The 25874-nt window shown below is 39.8% G+C and overlaps 1 protein-coding gene and 1 long non-coding RNA gene across 2 annotated transcripts in view; one reads left to right on the forward strand and one right to left on the reverse strand.

Annotated features, from left to right (window-relative positions):
- Calhm6 (calcium homeostasis modulator family member 6) lies at nucleotides 1-6406 on the reverse strand. Its single transcript, XM_020176024.2, has 3 exons — nucleotides 6182-6406; nucleotides 5225-6057; nucleotides 1-3927 (listed from the first exon to the last, which is right to left on the reverse strand). Exons 2-3 carry the CDS (start codon nucleotides 5750-5752, stop codon nucleotides 3505-3507), a joined length of 951 nt encoding a protein of 316 aa, XP_020031613.2. The 5' UTR covers nucleotides 5753-6057; nucleotides 6182-6406; the 3' UTR covers nucleotides 1-3504.
- Nucleotides 5590-25874, forward strand: part of LOC141424042 (uncharacterized) — a 24965-nt gene continuing 4680 nt past the window's right edge. Inside the window, exons 1-2 of the long non-coding RNA XR_012448848.1 lie at nucleotides 5590-5719; nucleotides 6563-21529. This is a non-coding gene — a long non-coding RNA (uncharacterized lncRNA). The remainder of the gene's footprint in view (nucleotides 5720-6562; nucleotides 21530-25874) is intronic.

Genomic DNA, 25874 nt, shown 5'->3' on the forward strand with positions numbered 1-25874 from the left:
AATATCAATTCATGGTCCTTGCATTGTAATTCATAAGAGCTGTTTCATAGGGAGATAATGAGGAGGAAGAGATAAAATTAGATCCAGTGGAGGCTTGGCTTTCAGAGCAGACAATGGTTTAGTACACAGTAGGCACTCAGTGGGAGTTTGCTGCTGACAAAATACGCAACAGTTGCTGTGGCTAGGGATGACTCAGACTGGAAGGATTTCTCCATCTTTTGTGGTATGGAGAGTTATTTACCATAGGCCACCTGGTAGATAAGATGCAGGATATTGTGAAACTTAGGGGTTCCACAAGGCTTTTCAGTCAGAGACATTTGGGTACAAGGTTAATTCTGTTTTAGGATGCTTCCCTTGGCACTTATGTCTTTAATCAGTTCATACAGCATTGATATTTCTGGCCACGGCTTTGGGTGGAGCAAGGAGACCATGCTTCATCTAATGCTCCTAAAGTGTATTATTTTGCCAGTACTCAGTACACTGTGGAACCATTTCTTACAACAATATATTTGTTTTCAGCAAATATTAAGAGCAGAAGCTGATTCTGAATGTCTCCTAAAGTTAAGGTTTCAGGACAGCATAAAGCTGCCGGTGGTGGGGTGGGGGGATGATTATAAAGATTCAATTGTTAAGCCAGTACATACACCCAGCAAGGGTAAAAATGCCTGTTGAGCCCATGGTGTGGCCTGTTTGAGATCAGGTCCAGAGAACTAGGGAATATGCCAAACAGTTTCATATTCCCACCATGCTGTGTCTCGGTCACACTATTCTTATTTAAAGCTATCTTAACTGAACCAAGCCTTGTATGCACATATGAATAATAAAAGAAAAAAGAAAAAAAAAAGCTATCTTAACTATCAATAGTTGCCGAGTTTTAGGATGAAATGTGAAATACTGAGCCTCACTAAGAGCATCTGTGTTGTCTTCTGTTCACAAAAGCACATAATACATGGCCCAATAATGAAAATAGCCAAGTGACCACATTGAGCCAAATGATTTAGAGAGGTCTAGCTACCTAGCTCCAGATTGTGTGATCCCATGACCTCAGGCTAGTAATGAAACCTACACTAAATGTGAGTGATATGCTTCACAGTACTCATGAAAACCCACAAACTCATGAAAACGAAATGAGGTCAATGATTCAAAACTTCTTTGTTGATTGTAAATCCCTACACCAATGTAGGGCTCTTATTTAATGTTTTCTACTTACACAATTAATATTTGTTATTCATTACTCAAAAGTCCAATGATCAAAACTACATGAGGCTTAAAATAAAATAGTTCCAGCACTAATCTTCCAGAAGTGACCATACTTGACAATTTGATGCTTAGGTGTATATGCTGTCAAAAACAAGGGATCACATCCTACTAACTAGTAGAATAGTGTGCAGTAATTTTTTAATGAGGTAAATTGTTATATGCTGCTTCACAATGATGTGAAAGTTTACAAAACAACATTTACAGGATAATATTTTTTGCAGACAGGGTATGTGGCTATCTCTCGGAAAGCTACATTGCAACAGGTAATTTTACTTTTTATCTCACACAAATTTCTACCATTATAATTTTTAATCTTAAGTATATATATTTTCACCATAATTACTAAAGGCTACAAGGAAAAGTGGAGTTTAAGCCAACAAAATAGACACAATACAATATTACTGAAGATTTAAGTAATAAATGAGAGATGTAAGTAATAAATCAAAAAAATTTCTGAAGTGGAAGAATACACAAAAAGAATTTAGAAAATGAAATAAAAGAAGCAAAAATGAAAGTAGACGTGATGTATATGACTTTCAAAACTGTTCTTTTAGGGAATTGGAAAAAACTGATCATGCAGTTTCTACTGCCCACTTTCTTGTTAAATATGATTTTCAACAACAGGATATTCAGTCTAGTTTCTCTTGGTGGCCCAATGCAATAAAAGAAGCAAGAGAGGAAGAAGGGCTAAACATAATCAGTGCTCAATTGTTTCATAGTTTAAAGTATTCATACCTCACTTTAAAAAATGCAGAAAACACTCATAAATTTGGGAGATGGGCAGGAATGACAAGCTAATGGAAGATAAGTATCTCTAAAACGTCCTGGTATTATGGGTATTGAATTTATCTGTAGATATCACTGTGTTCACTAACTGTTTACATCCTGTCCATCAATGAATCTCATCATGCCCATCTACAAAGTCTATTTTTCCTATTTTGATCATCATCAACCCAGTTTAAGTTCACTCCTACCTATTTTCACTTCAGTAGCCTCCTGATTAGTTTCTCTGCCTCCACCCTGACTCTCCTTCTTTTCCCTTACTATTATTTTCAAAAAAAAAATGGCAGATCAATATCCCTAAAATACTAATAGGATGAATTCAAAATCTTAGCTTGGTTTCAAGGCACTGCATGGTCTGTCCATTCCTGGTTTTTCTAGTCACCTTTATGGCTCCACCTCAATCTTTGCATACTGTTCCTTCTGAAGGAAATGCTCTGCTATCTATTCTACAGATTTCAGTTTCTCAGTTTCCCTAGCCCCTTACTTCCCTAATCTAAATCAGATCACAATTTGCATTTTTATAATTATTTGTATGGCATGTTTATCTGACTTCCCCACTCTGTTGAAGCTGTCTAATGATTAGATGTCTACTTTCGTGCATATTTGAAATTTACCATAACAAATAGCTTTCAAATGTTTCTTACAAACTAAATCTTACAAACTAAAAACAATTGTTACTTCCTGCAGTTATCCTAAACTTCTTTTCAAGTTTTATATTTAAATTTTTTACTTTTCTTTTCTCAATTGACTTTTGGATAGTAGCCATATTAGAGCCATAAAACATCATAATATTTGAATGACCTCAGCAGGCTTGGGTAGAAATCCAATATGCTATACATTATGGGAGAAAGCAGGCTAAAATCTTATAATTTTTAGATTTCTAATAAGCTGCTCTTGGCAAAAAAGTGAAGTTGAAATTAATATAACCTAGTAGAAAGGTCTGAAGTTAAATTGTTCTTTTGTTGTACTCACTACTGTCTTAGTTAAAAACAGCATTATAAGATTAACATCTTTTATTTGAATAGGAACTGAGAATAGGGAATAAGGCTTCTAATCTAGTTTGGCACTTTGGGTGAATCATTTATCCTGGGTTTTGTTTGTTTATTTGTTTAATAATTAATATAATAAAGAGGTTAAGCTTTATATTTCAATTTTAGATCTAAAATCCCACAATTGGGAAGGAAAAAAAGCAGTCATAAACAATAGCAGTATTTTCAATGAAACAATAGTTCAAAAAATTTTTTTTCTTAAGCTGAGAGCCAGTGGGTCATGCCTATAATCCTAGCTACTCAGGAGGCAGAGGTCAGGAGGATCATGGTTTGAAGCCAGCCTGGGCAAATAGTTCGTGAGACCCTATCTCGAAAATACCCATCTCAAAAAGAGCTGGCAGAGTGGCTCAAGGTGAAGGCCCTGAGATTAAGCCCCAGTACTGAAAAAAAAATTTTCTGTTTCTTTGTAAGTTCATACGTCACTAGTGCTGCTGATAACAGAGGAATCTACAAAGCCAAGGATGGGAATCACTGCATCTCCTTCAGAAGTTCTGATACTGTTGCTCTTCTCTTTTCTGTTAACATATTTGTGCAACATGCTGTAGTATTGTTCCTTCAGATTGAAAGTGTACAGTGATGAAATTTGCTGCCAGTCTTTAATGCTTGGGGTGTTGCATTCCTTTGCATGGGAACACTCAAAGAAACATTTAATATTCTCTTTTGCCAATTCAGTTGCATGTTCTGTGGCTTCATTTTTAAAGATCTGTTGCTCTTTTTCCAAATAGATTTTCCAGAATTTCAGCTGCAGAAAACTAACTGGTGACAGGCAGCGGGTGATAGATGTAAAAATTAGAAGAAAGATAATAACAACTGCTATCAGGAGCCAGCCCAGTACCTTAAGAAAACAGAACAAAATAGTAATGTAATCACTTTTTAAATTAAACATTTTAAAATTCTCAGATAAAGTTTAAACTGCTTACCAGTTATGATGATGAACAAGCAACAATTTTATGTCAACCCCTTTAAAAGAAGGAGTAACAGGATATCCTCAGATGCCCACTCCTATAGTCCCACTGCTTTCTTGGAGAGTCCAAGAAATGGACATAGTCTAAGTCATGTGAAGGGCCCAGGGAGGACTACACTGCATATAGACTTATGGAGGCAGCATAATGAAAAACAATTTGAAAGAGGGGGTAGAAGGAGAGACAGAATGGGAATATAATGGAGGGAGTGAATTTGTTCAAGGTACACTGTAGTCATACGTGGAATTATCACAATGAAATCCTCTCATACTATTAATGTAGGATAAACTTAAAATAAAAAAAAAAAAAACACTCAAAATTTGAGGCCAAGAGTGGTGGTTCAGGCTTGTTATCCCAGCTATTCTGGAGGTGGAGATCTGGAGGATCATATTTCTAGGCCAGCCCAGGCAAAAAGTTAGGGACACTCCCCCTCCCGTTCTCAATCAGTAAAAAAAAAAAAAAAAAAAGCTGTACATAGTGGTACATCTATCATCCCACCTACAAAACCCGTAAGTAGGAGGATCTCAGTCCAGGTCACCTGGGTATAAGCGGAAGATCCTATTCCAAAAATAACCAAAGCAAAAAGGACTTAGGGATGTGACTCAAGTGTTAGAGCACCTGTCTAGCAAGTACCAGGCCTTGAATTCAAACCCCAGAACTACTTACTCCCCACCTCTCGTCCTAAAAAACAAAAACAAAAACACTCAAAATGTGGGATTTCGACAAATCCAATGAAAGGAGCATTACTTCTAAAGAACCTATAAGCTTCATAAGCCCAGAAGGAGTGTGGGTGGTGGCCTTGTGGCTGGCCATTTTATTGTAACACCACTTTCTCCTGGCTGGACAACTTCCCCTGTAACTGAGATTCACCATGTAGTAGAGATGGTAACACCCGTTAGGGCTTTAAGAGAATAAAGCGGGAGCAACAGAATCCAACGCAGCGTATGGCACAGCTGACGTGTGCCTACTGTCATTCTCACTCTGGTCTTTCATGTACAATCTTTTTCATTCTCTTTAGTTAAATATTCACCTGTCGGCTTATCAGAAACAAAAGCCATTCCACTTTCTCTTAGAGTAACGCCTGGATAGAGAAAAGTCCCCGATTTCTCCCTCCCTCTGGAAGCTCGCCCCCTCTGCTCCTCCCAGCCGCGCCCAGCGCCAGCGCCTGACCTGCGACTGAGCCCTGAGGTGCTTTAGGAGCTCCTGCACTTCGGATGCCTTGGCCTTGCCGCAGGGAACCAGCGGCAGCTGGGTGGCGCAGCTGGGGTCGCGGCCTTTGCACATGAGCTGTGCCAGGACTGCGCTCCCGCTGGCCGCGCACTCGTAGTAGGAAGCTCCGAGCAGCGCCACCGCCACCCAGGTGAGCGGCGCGAGCGCGGCTGCCAAGCTGAGCTGCGCGCACACCAGCGCGCCGCGCCAGCCCAGGAGGCACCTGGAGCGAGAGTTCCGCGCGCAGCAGCCCGTGAGCAGGCGCCACGTGCGCGCGCTCAGCAAGTAGCCCAGGAGGAAGAGCGCGAGCGCGGGCACCAGCAGGAAGACCAGGCCGTAGGGCAGGTTCCAAGCATCGCTGCATGGGCACTGGAACACCACCTCGGAGAAGATTTTCTCCCCGCCTGCCGTCAGCAGAGTCACCAGGCCATAGGTCAGCGCGTTGCGGTACTTGAGGTATAGATCCAGCACTATCTTAAACTTATCCATGGATTCTCCTATCCCAAGAAGCCGTGGACCCGTCCCTTCTGCCTCTTTGCTTCCTTGATTGTCAGGATTGACTGGACGGGGGTCTGGGGCTTTCCACTCTGCTCTGAAGCAGCTTTTGAAAAGGAAGTGGCTTCTCAGTCCTTCTGAGCTTTCACTTTCTCATTTCAACCAGCTCTAGCTGACAAACAGACCCAGGCATGTACCCCTTGGACCCTTGACCTCCCCGGCACTCACCCCCTTCCAAAGGCACTGGTTACTTTTTCCCACGATTTAGGAACTCGGTCAGGAATTTGGTTTCCTCCAATCTGAGAATAAAAACAAGTACTTTTCTTTGCCCTTGCCACTTGAGCAAACTGGGAAAACCACCACATTTCCCCCATTGTAGCCACCCTAATTCCTAAGCCAACTCCCAGTTACAAAAACACTAACCATTTACAGAAACATTCAAAGACAAAGTTTTAGTTTTTCTAAGTCATGTTCTTGTACTTGCTTGATTCTGTGTCCCTCCTGTCACCTGGACAGCTTAGTTCATATTGATTGCTCTTCTGCCTGGTATTCTACAAAGTGTTGGTCTGAATGTACTGTATTGCTTTACTCATCAATGTAACTCATATTTTTTTTTAACATGTTATGTCATAACACCGTCAGTACCTGGGGGAGTATCAGATTCTTACTCTGTGGTCACCAGGTTGAACAGCATGGAGTGGGCTGCATGGTTGTTCAAAGAGTACCTCTTGAACAACAACAACAACAACTTCAAATTGCAGCTACTTCTAACATGTTGTTTCCTCTGCCTTCACTTCTCTCAAGGGAGCATTTCTGGGACACAACCATAACCACTTCTTTGACAATGAGCCTTACTTTTTTGTGGTTCCAGAGTGAGGTGAGTAATACTGGAAAGAACATTGGGCTTGAAATCAGGTTTATGTGTTTAACAAGTTAGCCCTCAAGACTCAGCATTTTCATTTGTCAAAGAAGAATAATAGTGCTCACTTTTTAAGATTATTGGGACGAATAAATTGAGTGGCATATATAAAGTACCATTTGTATATAGGGAATGTCATTAAGCCAGTGTTCAATATGAGTGATTATGTTTTACACTGTACCTTTGGGAACAGACAACAAATTAACTACATTGTACATAACTTAAAAACCCAAACAAATACTCAATGTTAGAGAAAAGATTATATTCATTTACTCTACTACCCTCTAGTACCTTAAGAGAGTTGGTGTGCCTCTTTACTTTCTGCCTAGCCACAAGGAGCATGTACAGATTCAGAGTCTGGATGGACAGGTCACAATAAACTGGTTGCTCTTAGAACCCATTTACTAGGCTTGCTTCATTTTACGTTGGAATTAGAAGTAATGTATGCTACTAAGTGAACTTTTAGACAAGGATCAAGAAACATACTACTCTTTGTTTAGACCCACTTGCCTTCTAAAGTGGCTTGCCACTACTGTCTAGCTAGTACGTAGAACAGAACCTTTATAGTGGTGTGATAGATAGCTATTCTTTCCATGTGTTTAGAGGCCAACTCCAGATTAGGTCTTCATTGTCTTGCAGGACAATTGGAGCACTATTTTCTGTAATTAGACCAGGTACTGCCAGACATCCTGTAAACTACAGCAAAGTTGCATGTTTGAGGCAAATCACTTCTGCTTTATTATTTCTGTAATCCTCCATCTTCAAAAAATTCCTCCTTCCCTTGTGCCTTGGGTAACTCTCATCTTCCTCCAGATGCTTCTTCACCCCTATACCCCACCCCTTTAAGATGTTTTCTCCTTTCTCCACGCTACCCATACTCCATCAGGAACAAGCCTCACCATATCCAAACCTTTGTGAAGACTTTATCTTCATAAACTGAACCCTAGTGAAAATGTACCTTTCCATCCTCTTAAGTAAGGCTTATTTATTCTCCCACATTCTCTCATCAAAGGACAAACCAGGCCCAGTGCTGCCTAGTCTTCAAGATCAGACAAGATCAGGTTCCCTCATTTCTTAAACCAAGAGGGAGGACTGGTATTTTTCTGGTTACCCTCTACAATGTCCAAACCAGGCTGTTCCATCATCCTGTAATAGTTCATTCTCCATCAAGACTCAAGCCATTCAGTGCCGTCTCCTCCTCCACTTCACTCCCACCAAATGGTTTCATTCCCTCATTCATTAATACTTTAATAAAAGTGGCAACCTTTTCCTCTCTGGCTCCTGTTGTTTAGTCAGGGATTTGGTTTCATATATTTTTAGCTACAGAAACTGTTGTCTTCTGTCTTTCCCAACTAAATCAATTCATTTTCTAAGTAGCTTTGGGTTAGTTTATCTGTTCATTCAGTAGTTCATTAAATGTTTAATAACTACCCAGGATATGGTAGTGCCTGATATTGCTGGATGCCACAAGGAACCAGACAAACAGGTACCCTGTGCTCCTTGATCCTAGAGCAGAAAATGAGGTGGGGGAGTTCTAAAAATTATTGGGGGATAAAAATGGAATGACTGCGAGTGTCCTGAGAATGCCTCTGTGAGGAGATGGCATTTAATATAAATGACAAAGACTGGAGTACAAAAGAGGTTGGTTGGAAAGAAGTCCAGAGTGATGGGAACTTTGAGGATGAGAGGCAAGGTAACACATCATGAGGACAAAATTGCAAGGAAGGTTAGGTTTCAGGGATTTGTAGACGAGAATATGTTGCTTGCATTTCTGCCCAAAGCCTCATCACAGACTAAGCTGCATATTTACATATTGTTCTGTCAGCTTCTGTCATGATCAGATTTGCAAAGAAGTAGCAAATTGCTACTTCTTGCAAACCTGGTCACAAATCTCCCAGATACTATTGATCATTCTGTGCTTATTACAGTCTCTACAACTGTTGAGTGTCTGGATTCTGCCTGCCAGCCTGAATTTTCTCTGAGCACCTGCTGTTGAGTCTAGCACCGTGCTATTCACTCCTACCACCTCTGGATCAGTGACTGGTTCTGTTCTGAGTCTAGTGAAAATTGCCCAGACCTCTATACCCAGCTGTGTTCTAGAGGACATCACTCAGAAGTCCACCTCTCAGTGGAAATAGACTAATATTACTAACGGCATGGCAAGGATTCAAGAATTCTCTCTGGCAAGTAGACTATACAATATTTAAAATAACAATAATTTTAAAAGAACTTTGGAAAATCTATGATTCTGACACAATTTTTCTTTACCTTTTGAGAAATGAGTGGGAGATGTTCATGTTAGCACACTGGAAAGCCAGTGGTTATGGATTCTGTTTGGTTTTCTGTGTAGTATTTTGTTTCTCAACACTATCATTAGCAGTGTCAGGAATTAGTTGCAAAAACCACAAACCATTTCTTGGAAAAGAAAGCAAGAGAAAGTTTTGAAACAGAAAACAGCACTCTGTGAATCTGAAAGCTCCTTGCAATTGTCTTTCAGTGAGCTGTTTCTAAACCCTGTTCTCTGCAGCTCTCGTGGAGAGCTCATGAGACTACTGTGGTAGACCCCGCTTAGAATACAAGTGCTACAACACTCCTAAACTGAAGAGAACACCTTTCTGCATAATAAAATTGTAGTATATTGATCATGTTATGTAATAGATTTGAAAATCTGGAGCATGTTATTATCTTAGGGTTTTTTCCCTAAAGAAAAGCCAGCTTTATTGAGATATGATTCATATGTCATATAATTAATTCATTTAAAGTATACAATCTAGGCTGGCAGAGTGGCTCAAGTGGTAGAGCACTCCCTAGCAAGCATGAGGGCTTGAGTTCAAGCCCCAGTGCTGCCATAAAGTATACAATCCAAAAGTTTTTTTTACTATATTCACAGTACTGAACAAACTAAACTATGATTACATGGACCATCACCACAATCAATTTCAAAATGTTTTCATCACATAAAAAAATAAACTCCATGACAAGTATTAGTCATTCCCATTTCCCTCCCCTCCCAGACTTATCATATAACCTCAACTTCCCAGGGTAAACACTCATCTTTTTCTTTCTCTACAAATTTGCCTATTCTGGTAATTTTTAAAAATACTTCTCTTATTTAACTATAACTACATATCCTTTGACAAACATCTCCTCAATTCCCTTAACCACCCACACCTCTGATAACTGCTATTCTACTTTCTACTTGCATGACATCAGTATCAACATAAGGAGTCCTTTCTTGCTTCAACATCTTTTCACATAAAGCTTCCTGTGTCTGGGATAGTCTCTCTGTTAGTTCCTTCTCATCTCATAAATTTTTTTAGCTTAAATGATACATCTTCAAAGAGGCCTTTTGTATTAGACAGTTTAGGCTATGATGTGATACAAAGACAATCCTCCTCTCCCCAATCTTGGTAGCTCAATACAGTTCACTCATTTTTCACTTCTAAAACATTTGCTGCAGAGCCCTTGAATTCCATGGTACTTTGAATATTTACCACCTCCATCTCAACACAACCTCCTCATCATCTGTAGTAGTCAGGATTCTCCAAAGAACAAAACCAATTGACAGTGTTTAAAAGAGGAAATTTATTAAATTGGCTTACATATTCAGAGACTTAACAGTACCATAATGGCAAGCTGGAGAGGAAGGGAAAACTGTAGATCTTCAATCCAAAAACTGGATACCTCAGCTAAGAGGGAGGGAGAGAAAGAGAGAGAGAGAAAGAGAGAGAGAGACTTAGAGAGAGAGATAAGAGAGACTTAGAGAGAGAGACAGAGAGACTTAGAGAGAGAGACAGAGAGAGAGAGACTTAGACCCAGTCTAAAACTGAAGGTCTGGAAACCACAGAGAGTCACTGGTGTAAGTCTCTGTTCAAAGGTTAAGGAATCTGAAGTCTGATATTCATGGGTGGTGGCAGCAGCAAAAAATGCAGTCACTCAAGAATCATTGAGCATGCATGTACACAAGCTTTCCCTTTCTTTCACTTTTGGGCTTCATCCAGGCCTCCAACCTAAATGGACACGTCTGCCCATGTTCAGGTTGAATCTTCTCCACTGAACTCACTGACTCACACACCAGTCTTCTGTGGAGCTATTCTCACAGACACATTCAGAAGTGTGTTTTACCAATTCCTGGGTATCCCTCAATACAATCACAGTGACAGTAAAGATTAACTTTCATTTCCTCTATGTTTGCCAGAACAGTGCTGGAGGGTCTCCCAGAACTTATTAAATGCTTTGGTATTTAGTGCCGTAACGTCTTTGTCCCACCTTACTGTAAGAGGACAAGGGAATGTAACCTGTTTGCCAAAAGGAAAGGGGTAATCGCTAGTGTCTATTACTGTGTCTATCTTCTGTTTCATTCTTCTTCCCTCTCACAGAGCCCACTAACTTCCTTCCTCAAAGACCAAAGTACAAACTGGTCACAGTGTGGAGTTCATAGCCCAGAATCTAGGTAGTTTGTGGTAGTCTGTACATCAGATCTTCATGTGGCCCCTCTTGGTTGACAGACCTATGAACTAATAATGATAGATTGATCCATCCTCAACAGAAACTGAACAGGGGAGGAACAGGGCCAGGTCAACCATATGAAATACTGTGTATTCCTATTTCTGAAAGGGAAAAAATGGAATCTGGATGCACACACTGACCATTTGGTTGCAGTTCTATTATTTGTTTTGGGTTTTTAGTGGCACTGGGGTTTGAACTCAGGGCCTCATGAATGCTAGGCAGGTACTTTGTCACTTAAGCCACTCTGCCAGCCCTTGGTTGTATGGGAAAAAGCCATAAAGGCTCCTACCATGGGGGTGAGGGGGTGCCACTTTCTGGAGAGGCTTCCTCTGTTATGTTCCTTGGCCACATCCTAATGGGTATGTTTCCTTCTTGGGGACTGAGTAGTTTTCTTAGTCCATATCCTACTTGTATAATGTTGGAAGAAAACAGGTCCACCTGGGCTCACGAATCCTTTGACTTTAAGTCCTCCTGAAATTTAGCAAGCTTCTTATCTCTTTAATTCTAGTAAAGTGTATTTGCCAGTATCCACAGTTCTTTTTAGAAACATGGTTCTCAGATCTACTATATTCTTTTGCTTTCTTAACCCATCCACCATCTCTGTGATCTCTTGCCATTAGAGGTACTCTGAGCTTATACAAGTCTATAATTTTCTGAGAACAAGTTGTACCCTAATTTGATTTTTGCCTTAAGTATTTGTCCAATTGAATATCTTAATACTGTCTACTCTAAAGTTTCTTATTCCATTTAGAGGCTTCACCAATAAGTGCTGAGGCCACACTTTTAATCTGATCTTTTCATAAGCTTATTTAAAAGGGCTTTGTCTTTCAAGGCTTTATCAGTTTCCATCTTAGTGTTTAGACTCTAAAGCCTGTAAGGATTTGCAATTTTTTAAGGCCCCAGTTTCTAAAATATTGCTATTCCTTTTCATGTCTGCTTACAAATCAATCAACTCTTTTTGAGCTTATAAAGGCTTGCCATAACACAGCCAGTAGAAGCCAACACACAGTAGGAACATTTTTTTCTAATCTTTTCCCCTAGAATCACATTTTTTTAAACCTATGTAATCTTCTTTCCAATTCATACAGAAGTTGGTTTGACCACAAGAAATGTCATCTCTCTAGACTCCATTACCACTGGCTGCCACATATCTTAAGGTTTTTATTATGGTAGCAACTTGCTACTAGTATCTGGTCAGAATTAGTCACAAGACTCCAGCCAAATGCAAGGGAAAGGAGATGTATGGTTCTCTCCTGTGCCTTAACCACAAAGAGAACTGGACATGAGTGAGCACAGGGAGTCTCTGCCACATCTTCCATAACCACTGTTTAACAGTCACCTCACCTGCTCATCTTTTGTAGCCACATGTTTATTTCCTTATTACAGGTGACAGTTTTATAATCTTAATTGCTTTACTATTTTTTGTTTATCCCCCCAACTATATTATAAATTCCATGAGGGGCAAAGGTCAGTCCTGTCTTAGTCCCTTTTTTGTTTACACAAGCCCCATCCTACCACCTAGAATATTATAGATGTTAATAACTATTTGTGGTAATAATGAATAAATTAATGAGCAAATAAATGAAGATCAGATTTGAATTTTCTCCTCTCTTACCGCAGTCAGCACTATGTCTGTTTTATTCAGCTCAGACCTCAAGCCCTTCTGCAGAGGTCATGTCTGTCTGAACATGCTACACAACTCAGAGAAGAAGGCATCTTGAACTGCCAACCTTGTGACAAACAGTAGACAACCTATCCGCAGAAAGACATGGCAACACCAGGAAGAAGTCAGAGCCCTGGGGATTTCAGGTGCAGCTGAAGAGCCATCTGGATACCTATTTCCACCCACTTTCAGCAGAGACACCAAGCCACTGGGAGATGGTGGAACTCTAGGCACAGGTAGAGTAGGGAGTCTCCCAAGGCTTCCTCCTCCCTCCTTCCTGCTCAGTTCAGCTGCTTCTGTCTTATTTACTCTGCACAATTGTCTTCCCATTACTGTCCCCATTTCTCTACCATCTTCCCATACCCACACATAACTGAATTACTTCAGGGAGGGATGTTTATTTTTTACTTTAGCTATAGAAAGCAACCAAAAGCAAGAAGTATTTTTCTACCTTTTATTTTTTAGATTTTTTAAAATAGGTTTAACTTCCTTTACTGGGAAGCAATGAAGCAAGCCTGAATAGGTTTGTTCACAGCTAGACTGGTTCTTCTTTGTCACTGTACCTAACCTCCTCTGGTAGGACCAGGTACCTGCATTACTTACCTTATTAAGCTAATCCAGGTTTGGCTACAGTGCCAGCCTTCTGGAGCTCCTCTTAGCCCCATGACTGTTCATCCAAGTTTCCTTTCTAGGCTCTCCACCTTATCCTACAAAGTCTGGTCCTTTCCAAAAACCGTCCTGAATAATCTCTGACTAGACATGTAATTTGGGCACCACTGACTAGACATGTAATTTGGGCAAGCAAATTCCATCTCTCTCTAACCAGTTCTCTCATCTGTAAAGTGAAAATCTATCACCTTCATTGGGTTGTTACATACACTAAATGAGTTGATATATGTAACATTTGGGTTTTTTCAGCGGTACTGGAGTTTGAGCTCAGGGCCTCATGTTGTTAGGCAGGTGCTCTTACTGCTTGAGTCACTCTCCAGCCCTTTATATGTAACATTTTTATAGTAGTGCCTAACACATAGAAAATGCTAAAAGGGCAATTCATGCTTATTGTCCCTTCCTGTGGCTTTGTCAACCAACTGTGTGTTAGCATTCTCAAATCTTCCTCTCCAGCCCCTCCGTTTCCTACCCACTACATGGATATTTCTGGTTGCCTAACACATATTTCCACTTGTAGATAGGTCCAGCTGTCACCTCAAATCCAAACTGGTACTAATTTTCTTCTAAAACTTATTTCTTTTCCAGAACTTTAATGTCAATTAGGGATATTAGTCTTCCAAGTTGGAAAATTTAGGGTTGCTGACAGGAGTCACTCCATTTTCTGTGCAGTTTAATTCTGCCTCAGGATTGCTCCTCAGCTTGGACCTCCCCTCTCCACATGTGGACTTGATCCTTTTTACTAACCCCACTGCAGTTTCTGCCACACAGTCCCATCAAAAGTCACTTCCTAAATAATGAATATGAATCATTGCTGGTAGAAATGCAAAGTGGTGCAGCTCCTTTGGAAATCTGTTTGACAGTTTCTTACAAAACTAAAATGCTCATACCTTAGGATCAGTATTTGCATTTCTTGGTATCTGCCCAAAGTAGTAAAAAACTTATGTCCACACAAAAGTCTGGATGTTTAAAGCAGCTTTATTCAGAATTGCCAAAACTTGGAAGCAAACATGATATTCTTTAGCAAGTAAATGGATAAATAAGTATAGTATATCAAGACAATGGAATATTATTCATCTCTAAAAAATGAAAAGACATGAGGAAATTTAAAATGTATTACTAGGTGAAAGAAGCCAATCTGAAAAGGCTACGTAGTGTTTGATTCCAACCATATGGTATAAGTAAAGTGATTAGTGGTTGGCAAGCATTAAGAGGAGAGAGGATGAATAGCCAGAGCATAGAAAAAATTTTAAGCTCAGTGGTAGAGTGAATGCTTAGCATGTCTGAGGCCCTGGGTTCAATATTTAGCACCAAAAAGCAGGGCATGGGGGCTCATACCTGTAATACCAGTTACTTGGGAGGGAGAGATTAGGAGGATTGTGGTTAAAGAACAGCCTGAGCAAAAAGTTAGAGAGATCCCATCTCAACCAAAAAGCTGGATATGGTGACTTATGCCTGTGATACCAGCCATGTGGGAGGCATAGTTAGGTGAATTGCGATCTGAGGCCTGCCTGAACAAAAAAGCAAGACCCTGTGAAAAATAACCTAAAACAAAAAGGACCGAAGGGGTGGCTCAAGTGGCAGAGAGCCTGCCTAGCAAGTGCAGGGCCTTGAGTTCAAGCCCCAGTACCAGAGTCAGAGGGAGAGAGACAGAGAAAGAGAGAAAAAAGAAAGAATAAAAAAGAAAAGAGAGAAAGAAATATTCTGTATTCTGCATGATCCTACAATGGTGAATACATTGTCATGCTACATTTGTTGGAACCCATGAAGTAAAGGTGCCTTTCTGGTGGGGGATGTTGATGACGCAGGACTCTGTGCATTTGTGGGACACAGGGAGCACATGGGAAATCTCTGTACCTTCCTCCAAATTTGCTATGAACCCAAAACTGCTGTAAAAAACTGCCTTCTTTAAAGGTGAGTATGATCTAGAGACTGCTATGCACACTTGAATAAGATACAGAGTGCAAAAGTTCATAGCAGTATTGTTTATAATAGCTGGCTAAAAACTGGTAAAGGAAAACCAGCAATAAACATAAAAACTGGTAAAGAAATCAAACAACAAATATACAATAATAACAGGCAAGAAAAGCTGTGAAATATTGAAATGAGAGAATACTATACAGCAATGTAAACTTTAAAATATTGCTATTGCAACAGTCAATGGCAAGAATGAATCTTTAAAATGGAATGTCAAAGAACAGAAATGAAACCCAAAGAATATATTTAATTTATGCAGTCAGAAATCATCCAAACTAGGCTGTTTTTTTGAGGCGGTATGCAAAATTGATAAAACTATAAAGAAACAAAGATGTGATTAAGATGCAGGATAGTGGTTATCATCCTTTGGAGCTCAGTGAGAATACATTTGGGAAGGAAGAGGGGTGTTCTGTTGGCCATGGTATATTTCTGTACAGGTGAGAGGGTTCAGAGTTTGCTTTATAATTATGCCTTATACACTGTGTCTTAGTATTTTTCCTGATCATGGCTTCGCTTTCTCAAATTTATATGATGAGAAAAAGCAAGCATCCACTTACATTATCTTCCAGGTGGGAAATCCTGTGTTCCCAGTTGTCAAGAAGGCAAGTCCTACAAGCTTTACACTGGCACTGAAGCTCTTCTCAGGCTTTTTTGTATTTCCTATTCTTCCTCAGCACCATACCTTCTTGCTTGCTTTTCTTCTTTCCTCAAATGACATTACTCTGTTCTTCACCTGGCAAACTACTTTCTTTCTCTGTCATTCTGGTACTGGGGTTTGAACTTAGGGCCTTTCACCTGTTAAGCAAGTGCTCTACCCCTTGAGCCATGCTTCCAGCCCTTTTTGCTTTAGGTTATTTTTCAGATAGGGTCTCATGTATTTTTTTTTTTTTTTTTTTTGCCTAAGGATGGCCTTGAGCTGTGATCCTTCTACTTCTGCCTCCTGCCCAGCTGGATTTTCACGGTTGTGAACCACAATGCCTGGCCTATTTGTTGAGATGAGGATCTTACTAACTTTTTGCCTGGGCTGGTCTTGAACCACAATCCTCCCAATCTCTGTGTAGCTGGTATTACAGGAGTAAACCTCCATTCCCAGTTTACTCTCTCCTTTTAATTCTCAGTCCCATGTCATCTCTTCATTGAAATAATCCTCAAAACTCCCAGCAGTTCTGTTTCTTTGCTCCCACACCATTTAAAAACAAACAATGGTGCAACAGTTCTTAATAAACCTGTTTTAATATTCCCTCCAAGGGTCCCATGTCTCGTACTATCCTGGGAGCTCCCAGGAATCCAGGACATCTTCTCTTTCACCTTCGCATTCCTCAGTAGTGCGTCACTGTCTGTCCATAGCTCTCGCACCTGAAGTAGCCCTCACCACCTTGCGTTATTATTTTTACCTGCTTACAGAGCTGTCTCGACCTGTGCTATACATTCTTCATGAGTGTTAAAAGGAGATGGTATAACGTGTCCAGAACAGTATTAAGAACATTTTCGTTTCACAGGTAATTTTCACAAGCTTTTTTGTTTTTAGTGGTGACTTGTCAGTTGCTAGAGGGCGCTGATTCACTGTTGTAATAACAATAGGCTATTGTACTCTTGGGTGTTAACATTTGACCTTCTCATCTAATCAGGAGCACAGAGAATCATATGTTTAGTAAACAGAATATTTGCCTTTTCAATTTAATGAAATAAATTAATACAATTCAAGTGTTTATGATTTATTTGAAATTATTTTGGGACAGAATAATTTAACAGCCTGATGGATGGCTTATGTTGCTTGGTTTAGTTCCTGTGCTGGAAAAATCAAAGCTGCTGATGTTTGGTGACATCCTAACCTGCCCTAAAGTAAGTGTAGAGGGGAAGGTTGGTCTAGACCATCTTCAGGGTCCTTTCCACCTCTAGCATCTACAATACACAATTCTAGCCCATTGAAAGGAAGAATTATTCAGCCATAAAAAAGAGAGACTGAAGTCCTGTCATCTGTAGCAACAAAGATATGCTGGTTAAGCGAATAGGATAGGAACAGAAAGACACACAAGCTCTCATTCAGGTGGAGGCAAAAACGTTGACCTCATGGAAGTACAGAGTAGAACGAAGGTTAACAGATGGTGGGGGGGCGGTGATGAGGTAGAGAGAGGATGGATACCAAAGTTATTTAAAATAGGCAGAAATAAGTTTTACTGTTCTGTACCAAAGTGGATGACCATAGTTAATAATATTTTACTGTATACTTCAAAAGAGCTACAAGAGAGGATTTTACATATTTCCAACACAAAGAAATAATGTTTAGTGGGAAGGAAAGGCTAATTACCCAGATTTGATCATTATACATTATATATACATATTATAATATCACCCTGTACCTCATATAAATGTATAACCATTATGTGTTAGTTTAAAAAAATGAAAATATAGCTTATGTACAGAACTTGTCATACTGGGTTTTGAACTCAGGGTCTCATGCTAGCTAAGCAGGTGCTCTTGAACCACACCACCACCAGCTACCTTCCCCCACTTTTTTTACCTTAGTTACTTTTTAGGTAGGGTCTTGTATTTTTGCCTAGGGCTGACCTCAGACCATGATCCTTCTACCTGTGGCCTCCTTCATAGCACCAGCCAGCAACAACTCCCAGCTTAATGACCAAGATGAGGTCTTGATAACTTTTTGCCTTGATTGGCTTAGAACAACACTTCTCCAGATCTTTGTCTCCCAAGTAGCTGGGATTATATGTGTGAATCACCATACTTGGTCCAAAACTTTTTAAATGTTATATTTTGAACTTTGCTTCTTTGGGATTGGGAAGCCCTGTCCACCCACCTGCCTGACAGAGTTCTCTAAAGTCTGTTAGCTGACAACATGCTGATCTTTGGACTGAGTTTCTGTTCCCACCCAACCCCCACTTTCAGTTTGTGAGATCCACATCCTGCAGATTGGCTTCAGAATGTGATCTTCATTGTGGTCAGTTGGGAAGAGACACTAACTGTGCAAGCAACTGTTTTGATAACAAATATTGAGTGTCTTTTTTTAAAATAATGAGCCAGTCCCCCCTCAAAAAACCAAAAAAACAAGCATGACTTTGAAAAAAAGAGAAAATTTAAATCTGGCAAAGCAAAATAAAACTGCATTTTTTTTCTTCCATATAATGCTGGGTTTAAAACATCACTTTGAGTGACAAATGATTGTCACTGAAGAATGTACTGATTGGAAGTACATTTAGCCTTTCTTAGGTTTCCACACCACACCCCTCTTAATAATCCACCTAAATCCTGTCTTCTTAAGGAGAGGGTAATAGAACAGGCTTATTTATTAAGGTATTAGCCAATTAAAAGCTTATACTTTTATAATGATTTAATCCACTTCAACCTCCTGAAATACCACAAACATATATGACTGAAGGGCAAATAATAAACACTAACATAATAGAGGGAGACAAAGAGGTAAGTAAATAATTTGTCTTTATGTTTATAAAGCTCAAAGTGACTTTTAGTTTTGACACAAGATGGAATTAAAAACAGAAAGCAAAAGCTGGATTTCACACTGATGGTATTCTGGGCTGCAGAATTCAAAATTTGGTAAATACCTACAGTAGCTTTTTTTTCCTTTGGCAGTACTGGGGTTAGAACTCTTGAGTCTGGTGTTTCTGAGAAATCCTCCTACCACTTGAGCCCCATCTCCAGTCCTTTTTGCCTTAGTTTATTTTTCAGTTAGGGTCTCAAGTGTTTTTTGCCTAGGCCTGGCCTTGGACTGAAACCTTCCTATCTATGCCTCCTGTCTAGTTCAGATCGCAAGAAGAGCACTACCATGTCTGGATCAGTCCATAACTTCTAACTGTGAAGATTTCCTTTAGTCTGTCTTTAACATTATACTTTGAGAAAAATATGCTTATTATTGTAAGTTTTATAAAAGTAAAGGTAAAAAATTCTAGTGATAATTTGATAGTTTGGTATGCCTGTGCTTATAACTCAATGTTTTAAGTGATTATAGTGGCATTTGGGCACTGCAAATAATTAAAATCCAAGTCTAAGAACATTGCTGTACCTTGAACTTTATACAGTAGCTCATGATACTTGCTGGCTGTGTGTCTCTGTGCATACTTGTTAACCTTTCTGAGCTGGCTTCCTGATTGTAAGATGCAGCTATAGCAGCTAGTGTCCTCCGTAGAGTATAAGATGTATAAAACATTCTTTGAACTCAGCTCAGCCTCAGTAAAAGGGCTACTATTACCATTGCTATCCAGTGTGCTTTACATAGTGATGCCATAAGCATGGACTGGGAAATACATTTATGAATTTTAGCCTGTTTTATAAAATAAGCCTAGGATGTGGGCTCTCTATACATCATTTAAAAGCAAGATTTACTTTGCAGAATTATCAAATACTCTTTCATTCCCTACTTCTTCCATTTTTTTAATAAGAAATGACTTCTTAGTAGTGAGTTCACAAAGATCTTCTCATCATCTGTAAGGCTCTTTAAAAACCCACTGAGCAACACAGAAACTCTATTTAGAAGTAAAGAAAACATACAGTAACTTATATGAGGTGCCCTCTTCACCAGAGTCTTTTTCGGGAAACTAGTGTACTAGGAGGTGCCATGGTGTGACACTCCCTGTGCAGGTGTGGCTGCAAGGCCAGCAGAATAATCACGCTGCCCGCTACAGCCCCCACACCCACACTGCCCGCTACAGCCCCCACACCCACACTGCATTGTCCTGTGTTCTCTAGGAAGTCTGGTGTGCTGGCGTGGCTGTGCTTTTTGAGTTGCACAATATTGTGAACTCCAAAGGCACTCTGTCAGGCAGGTGCTGACACTTAGCAATGGCCTGTGAATTTCTGGAGGTTTACAACATCCCACACAGATGGTATGTTATTTTAAGTTGTGCTTTGGCATCTGAGCTCTCTATCTCACTCAGGACTACCCTATGTACAACAGCTTTATAGCAGCTGCTTATACACCTTGTTAACATCTTTCAGGTGTTCACTGTCTTCGAGATGGAATTTAGGGCTTCCATATAGCAAGGAGGTGACAATGTTGAAGGAGCTCCAGGATCTATCTGGAGCATTTCTCATGGCCAAGGTTCACAGCTATGTGGGCGGTGAATGAGGTTACCTAATTATAAGAGCTAGAGCTCTTCCTTCATTCAGACTGCTATAACAGAAATACTCTATACTAAATGACTTGCAAACAATACATATTTATTTCTCACAGCTCTGGAGGCTGGGAAGTTCAAAAATCAACTGGCAGATTAGGATCAGCTTCTTGGCCTCACATGGCAGACGTGACAAGGGACCTTTCTGAGTTCTCTTATATATGGCTGCTGATCTCACACGAGGGCTCCACTCTCATGACTAAATCACCTCACAAAGACCCCACTCCCTAATACCATCTCATTTAGAGTTAGGTTTCAGCATATGGATGGGGTGGGGGACACAAACATTCAGCCTATAGCAAGTTCAATGTTAAAGTTTTCAGGTCCACAGTCTTCTGTACTCCACCCATCCATCCATCTATCCATCCAATCAAGTCATCAAGCAGTTTTTGAATACTAAATACAGTATGTGCCATGTACTATGGAAGAACCATGTTTATGAAGTGAGCAAGAGACATGATCTCTTCCCTGAAGGAGGGTAGTTTAAAAAGGATGACAGAGGAGAAGCTATTGTTATAATGTCTTTGTGTCTCCCAAGTGTGACCCACTCAAAAGCAGTATTCAGTAATAGCCATCAGTTTTTAACTTTCTTTTGCAATTGAGATTCTGATAAAATTGATAAAAAATTCTGTGAATTCATCTTTTAAAATAATCACATATTCCTTTCTTCAGGGTTTTTTTTTTTTGTGTCAAAAATATGGAGCCTTAAGAATTTTCCTCAAAACTCTAATAAACAACATGGATTCATTCTTGTCGATAAAGCAAATTCCTTAGAGACTGGACTGAAGGAGTTATGAAATCAAGATTATCTGCATAGGAAGGCAATAAATGGGAATCTTTTATTGGAAGCCTCTGATTCTGGATAAAAAGTAGTGAACAACAAAGACTAAAAGGTAAAAAGTAGGAACAAGTTAAAATGTTCTCTTCACATAAAAAAGTGTATTTCTAGTATCCTGTTATTTCCATTTCTTTGGAAGAAAAATAGTATCTAACCATTGAAAACCTTTTTGTTCAGAAAATAATTCTCAAATATATAATACAGACATTTCTCATTGTTTAATTTGGAATGTGCTGAGCTGACTGTAATGTTTTTAAAAGTTCTTGCCTTGGGAAATTCTACCTTAAACCAAAGTTTCAAAAGTCTCTTCCAAATCATTGTTTCCATGGGGACTATTGAAATCACATGACCATCCCATGACAAAGTTTCCCAATAACTAGTTTCCACACATGCAGAAGGAGCAGCATTTTCTGAGATATAGAAGGTATTCCAACTGCCTTGGTTAATAAAAATGCTTATACAGTTGGCATTATTTCCTTAAAAAATCAAATGGAGGAGCAAAATAACTCCTTCCCCAGCATGGTCTCCTATCCAGTCTCATTTCCCTACTACCCACTGCTATACACCCTACAATCCATGCATACCACTCTACGTAAACTCCTGAATTAGGTAGTCTGAAAACAGAAATGTCAGGAAGATTTGGATAACTGCATGGTTTTATTAAGGGATAGTTGGGGTGATTAGGACAGAGCCATGGCTGGCAACCATGCTTTTCTACAATAAATAGGACTCAGAGACATATACATCATTAGAGTTACTTGATTCGTCCTGTCTGGTCAATACTCCCACAAAATAGACATTCCTTTGGTCGCATGTTTTACTTGTGAGCTGGGCCTTAAATATCCCCTCTAGATACAATTAAGGAACCAATATCTCCTCAGATTATGGAACTAGCTTCCTAATCTTCCCCATTGGGTCCATCCTAGGGTGCTATGATTTGAATATCCCCTCTGAAATGCATTGGCATTTCATTGATATTATAGTGGTATAAAGAGTTGGGACCTTTAAGAGGAGGTAAGGCGATGATGGCCTGGTCATCATGAATGGATTAGCTCACAAGTGGGTTCCTTATCAAAGGGGGAGTTTGGCCCCTTTCCTCCCTATCTCATCTCTTTCTCACAATGTATATCCTCTGCCATGTTATAATGCAGCAAGAAGGTGCTCAGTAGATGGACATCCTTGATCTTAGACTTCCCAGTTCCTAGAACAGTGAAGTGTTCTAGGAACTAGAAGTGTTCCAAAAACACTTATATTATTTATAATTTACCCTGTCTGTGGTATTCTGTTATAGTAAAAGAAAACAGACTAGGACATGGGAGCGTATCAGAACTACCTCAAGAATTTCCAAGAATTCCAAACATGGGCATGTGCAACATCATCCCTCTCTCACCCATATCACTTCTGCCCCAATACACATTTCCCACACCATGCTCTCCCAGTAATGGGTCTATGTGGGATCCCTCAGTTATTCTGCAGCACTAAAAACGTTTTAGGAGGCTGAAAATAGTGGATCACGCCTGTAATCCTTCCTACTTGGGAGGCAGAGATAAGGAGGGTGAAACCCTCCATCTAAACCAATAAAAAACTTGGTGTCATAGTGCATCCTGTCATCCCAGTTACACAGGAAGTGTAAATAGAAGGATCTCAATTCAGGCCTGCTTGGGCATGAAGGATGAGACCCTATTGAGGTGTGGCTCAGGTGGTAGGGCAGCTGTCTAGCAAGTGCAAGGCCCAGAGTTCAAATTCCAGTACTGTCAAAAAAGTGGCTGAGGAGCCTTCACTACAGAATAAAGTTCTGCACAATGTCTTACCTGCTTTCCATTCTAATCTTATCTTTAGCCATTTCCCATTACAGAACCTTTAGCCATTTCCCATTACAGAACCTGTGGGCTAACAATACCAATCTGAATGAACTCCTGAAGCAGACTTGCATTTTCAGACTTCTTTTTATGCTATCCCATTTTCCTAACGTGTGATTCTCCTCCAAAGGGCTAGTGAATTTCCATTTAGGCACAAATTTAACTCAGCTAAATAAGCTCCCTCCCCCTAGTTTTCCTTTCAGTCAACCATATCTCAGCTCACTGCAACTCCTTCCTCCATCTGACTTACACTCAAAATTCGTCTTTGCTACAATCTAGGAGGGCATGTATATTCTGATCTTGTTTCCATCATTCTCCCTTCATTCACTCTGCCCCAGGCACCCTGATTTCCAAGTGCTGAAACACACCAAATACCTGTCAACCCCAGGGCCTTTGTAATTGCTGTTCTGCATGGAACGTTCTTCTCCTGAATGTCCCTGTTCACACTCTCATTTTTTCTCAAGTAACTTTTCATATGTAGTCGTGCCTGAAACCACTTATAGACTAGTGCCAGCTTGCCATCACTTTAGGTCCTCCCATGCTTTTTTCTCCATTGTGTCTTCACCACTATCCTGTATTTTTGTCAATTGTCCCCAACCCACCTACACCAGAACATAAACTACACGAGGGCCAGCCTTTATTTTGTCCTGCTATTCTCTACCTGAAAAGTGATGTAGGGCTTCTGGTTAAACAAAGTACATTCAACATACAAATTTATTTCTGTTTCTTCCTAAAACACCATTAAATTGATAGTAAATGAATTTTAAAAATGATAAAGAGAATAGAATGGAGGCATCAATAAAGCCTACCCCTATCACCCCAATTAAAACCATAGCCTCCCCTTCCTAATCTTAACCTGCCTTTTCCCCGATAGCACCTGTTACCATGTAACAGATTATATAATTTACTCATAAATTATACTAATTTGCCAGACTTATCCCTAATATGTAGGCATCAAGAAGGCAGAATTTTTATTTTATTCTTTGATGCAGCATTCTAAGAGAACAATGCCTAGCACTTAGTGGGAGCTCAAAAAATATTTGTGGAATGAGTGAATGGAGAACAGAACAAGACTATGGAAGCCAAGAGCAGATGAATGAATGAAACTCAAAGGGAGGTTAACATCCAAGCCAGCATGAGAATGGGGTTGGAGTTGCCAGAAACAAGCCAATTCATCTAGCAGAACCACAGGAGGCTCAGAAACTGGCAGCAGGTAACTCTGAAGGTGGGAATGCACATCAGTGGAAAACTGAGTCATACTAGGCAAAAGCACTCAGAGTCCAGCAGGGGATGAGGCTTTGACATTCTGAAGAGACTGGGAAGAAGAATTCAGGACTTAAAGACCAGCACACTGAGAGTGAAAGGAATGAACTTAATCAGAGGTTGAGGTTTACCTACCCAACAGTGAGACCTCTGGTCCTCTTCCTCTACTTGACTTTGGGAACACAAGCAGTTAAGTCCATTAAACAGCCCCCCTCAACTGTCATCCCCCACAAAACTAACCAGAGAGAAGCCTGGAGAGTCTCTTTGGTTAAAATTGCTCGGTCCAAGAGAACATACAACAATGCACTTAGCAACAACACCAGAAACTGGAAGATCACCAGGCCATGCATGAACAGTTCTGAAGAAAAGTTCTTTCCAACCTAGAATTGCTGGTTAAGTGGTCACTCAAGTAAAGGAGAGAATAAGGTGCTTTTTTTGTTTTGTTTTGTTTTTTTAAATTTCAGACATAAAAGGAGGCCAACTATTTACTCCCACGCATCTTTTTTTCCATAATCTTGGGGAACACGTGCTTCACCAAAATGAGATGCTAGTGAAGAGAAAGAGCAAATGTGTGAATCTGGAAAGATTTACACAGGAAAGGGGCACAGAGAATCCCCAGGTAGAGAAAGAGAACCCATCTATTAAAATAGGTGACTAAAACCTAACTATTTAGTTCTTATAGTGGAATGCACAATTTTCTCTGTCATTTTGAAAATGTGTCAGTACTTCGTTGATCCTACAAGTATAAAGTAAAAATATAGCTGAAACATTGCTGGAAAAATAAGCCATCTCTGTCAGTAAACTAAGCTGCAGACGTTAACTTCTTGTTATGAACCTACAGAGTAGAGAGTCAAGCTACTGAGCTTTGCCAACAGAAATTAAATATGCTCAGGCAGGCAAAGAAGACCTAGCCCCCTTTGCTAGAGCCTCAATTTCCTCAAATTTAGGAGGCTCAACCAGTTTATCCTAAATACCCTTTTTAGCACTAAACTTCAATTTAGACCTTAAAGTACTTCCCTAACTCCTTTTATTCTGAGTTAATTCCTGACAAATTACATGCCAGCTCACTAGTATAGTCCTGTTTTCTATGTTTGTTATCCTGGAATAATTGAACTGCTTTCCCTCTAACTCTCAAAACTGTCCTAGTTTGAAAGATAAATTACATGACCTCCTCCCCAGAAATATGTCTACTTTGTTTTATATTCTTAAGGAAACAAATGAATTTACTAACTTAAAAATATAATATTCCATAGCTTGCTTTTTCTTAACATTTGGAGA

This window comes from Castor canadensis, chromosome 1 (assembly GCF_047511655.1).
Source record: "Castor canadensis chromosome 1, mCasCan1.hap1v2, whole genome shotgun sequence".
In the NCBI taxonomy this organism is placed as follows: Eukaryota; Metazoa; Chordata; class Mammalia; order Rodentia; family Castoridae; genus Castor; species Castor canadensis.

Coding starts and splice junctions, on each gene's coding strand:
- Calhm6 (XM_020176024.2), bottom strand. CDS start 5,752: ATGGATAAGTTTAAGATAGTGCTGGATCTATACCTCAAGTACCGCAAC. Junction 3,928..5,224: donor ACCTCAGGGCTCAGTCGCAG/GTCAGGCGCTGG, acceptor TGTTTTCTTAAG/GTACTGGGCTGGCTCCTGAT.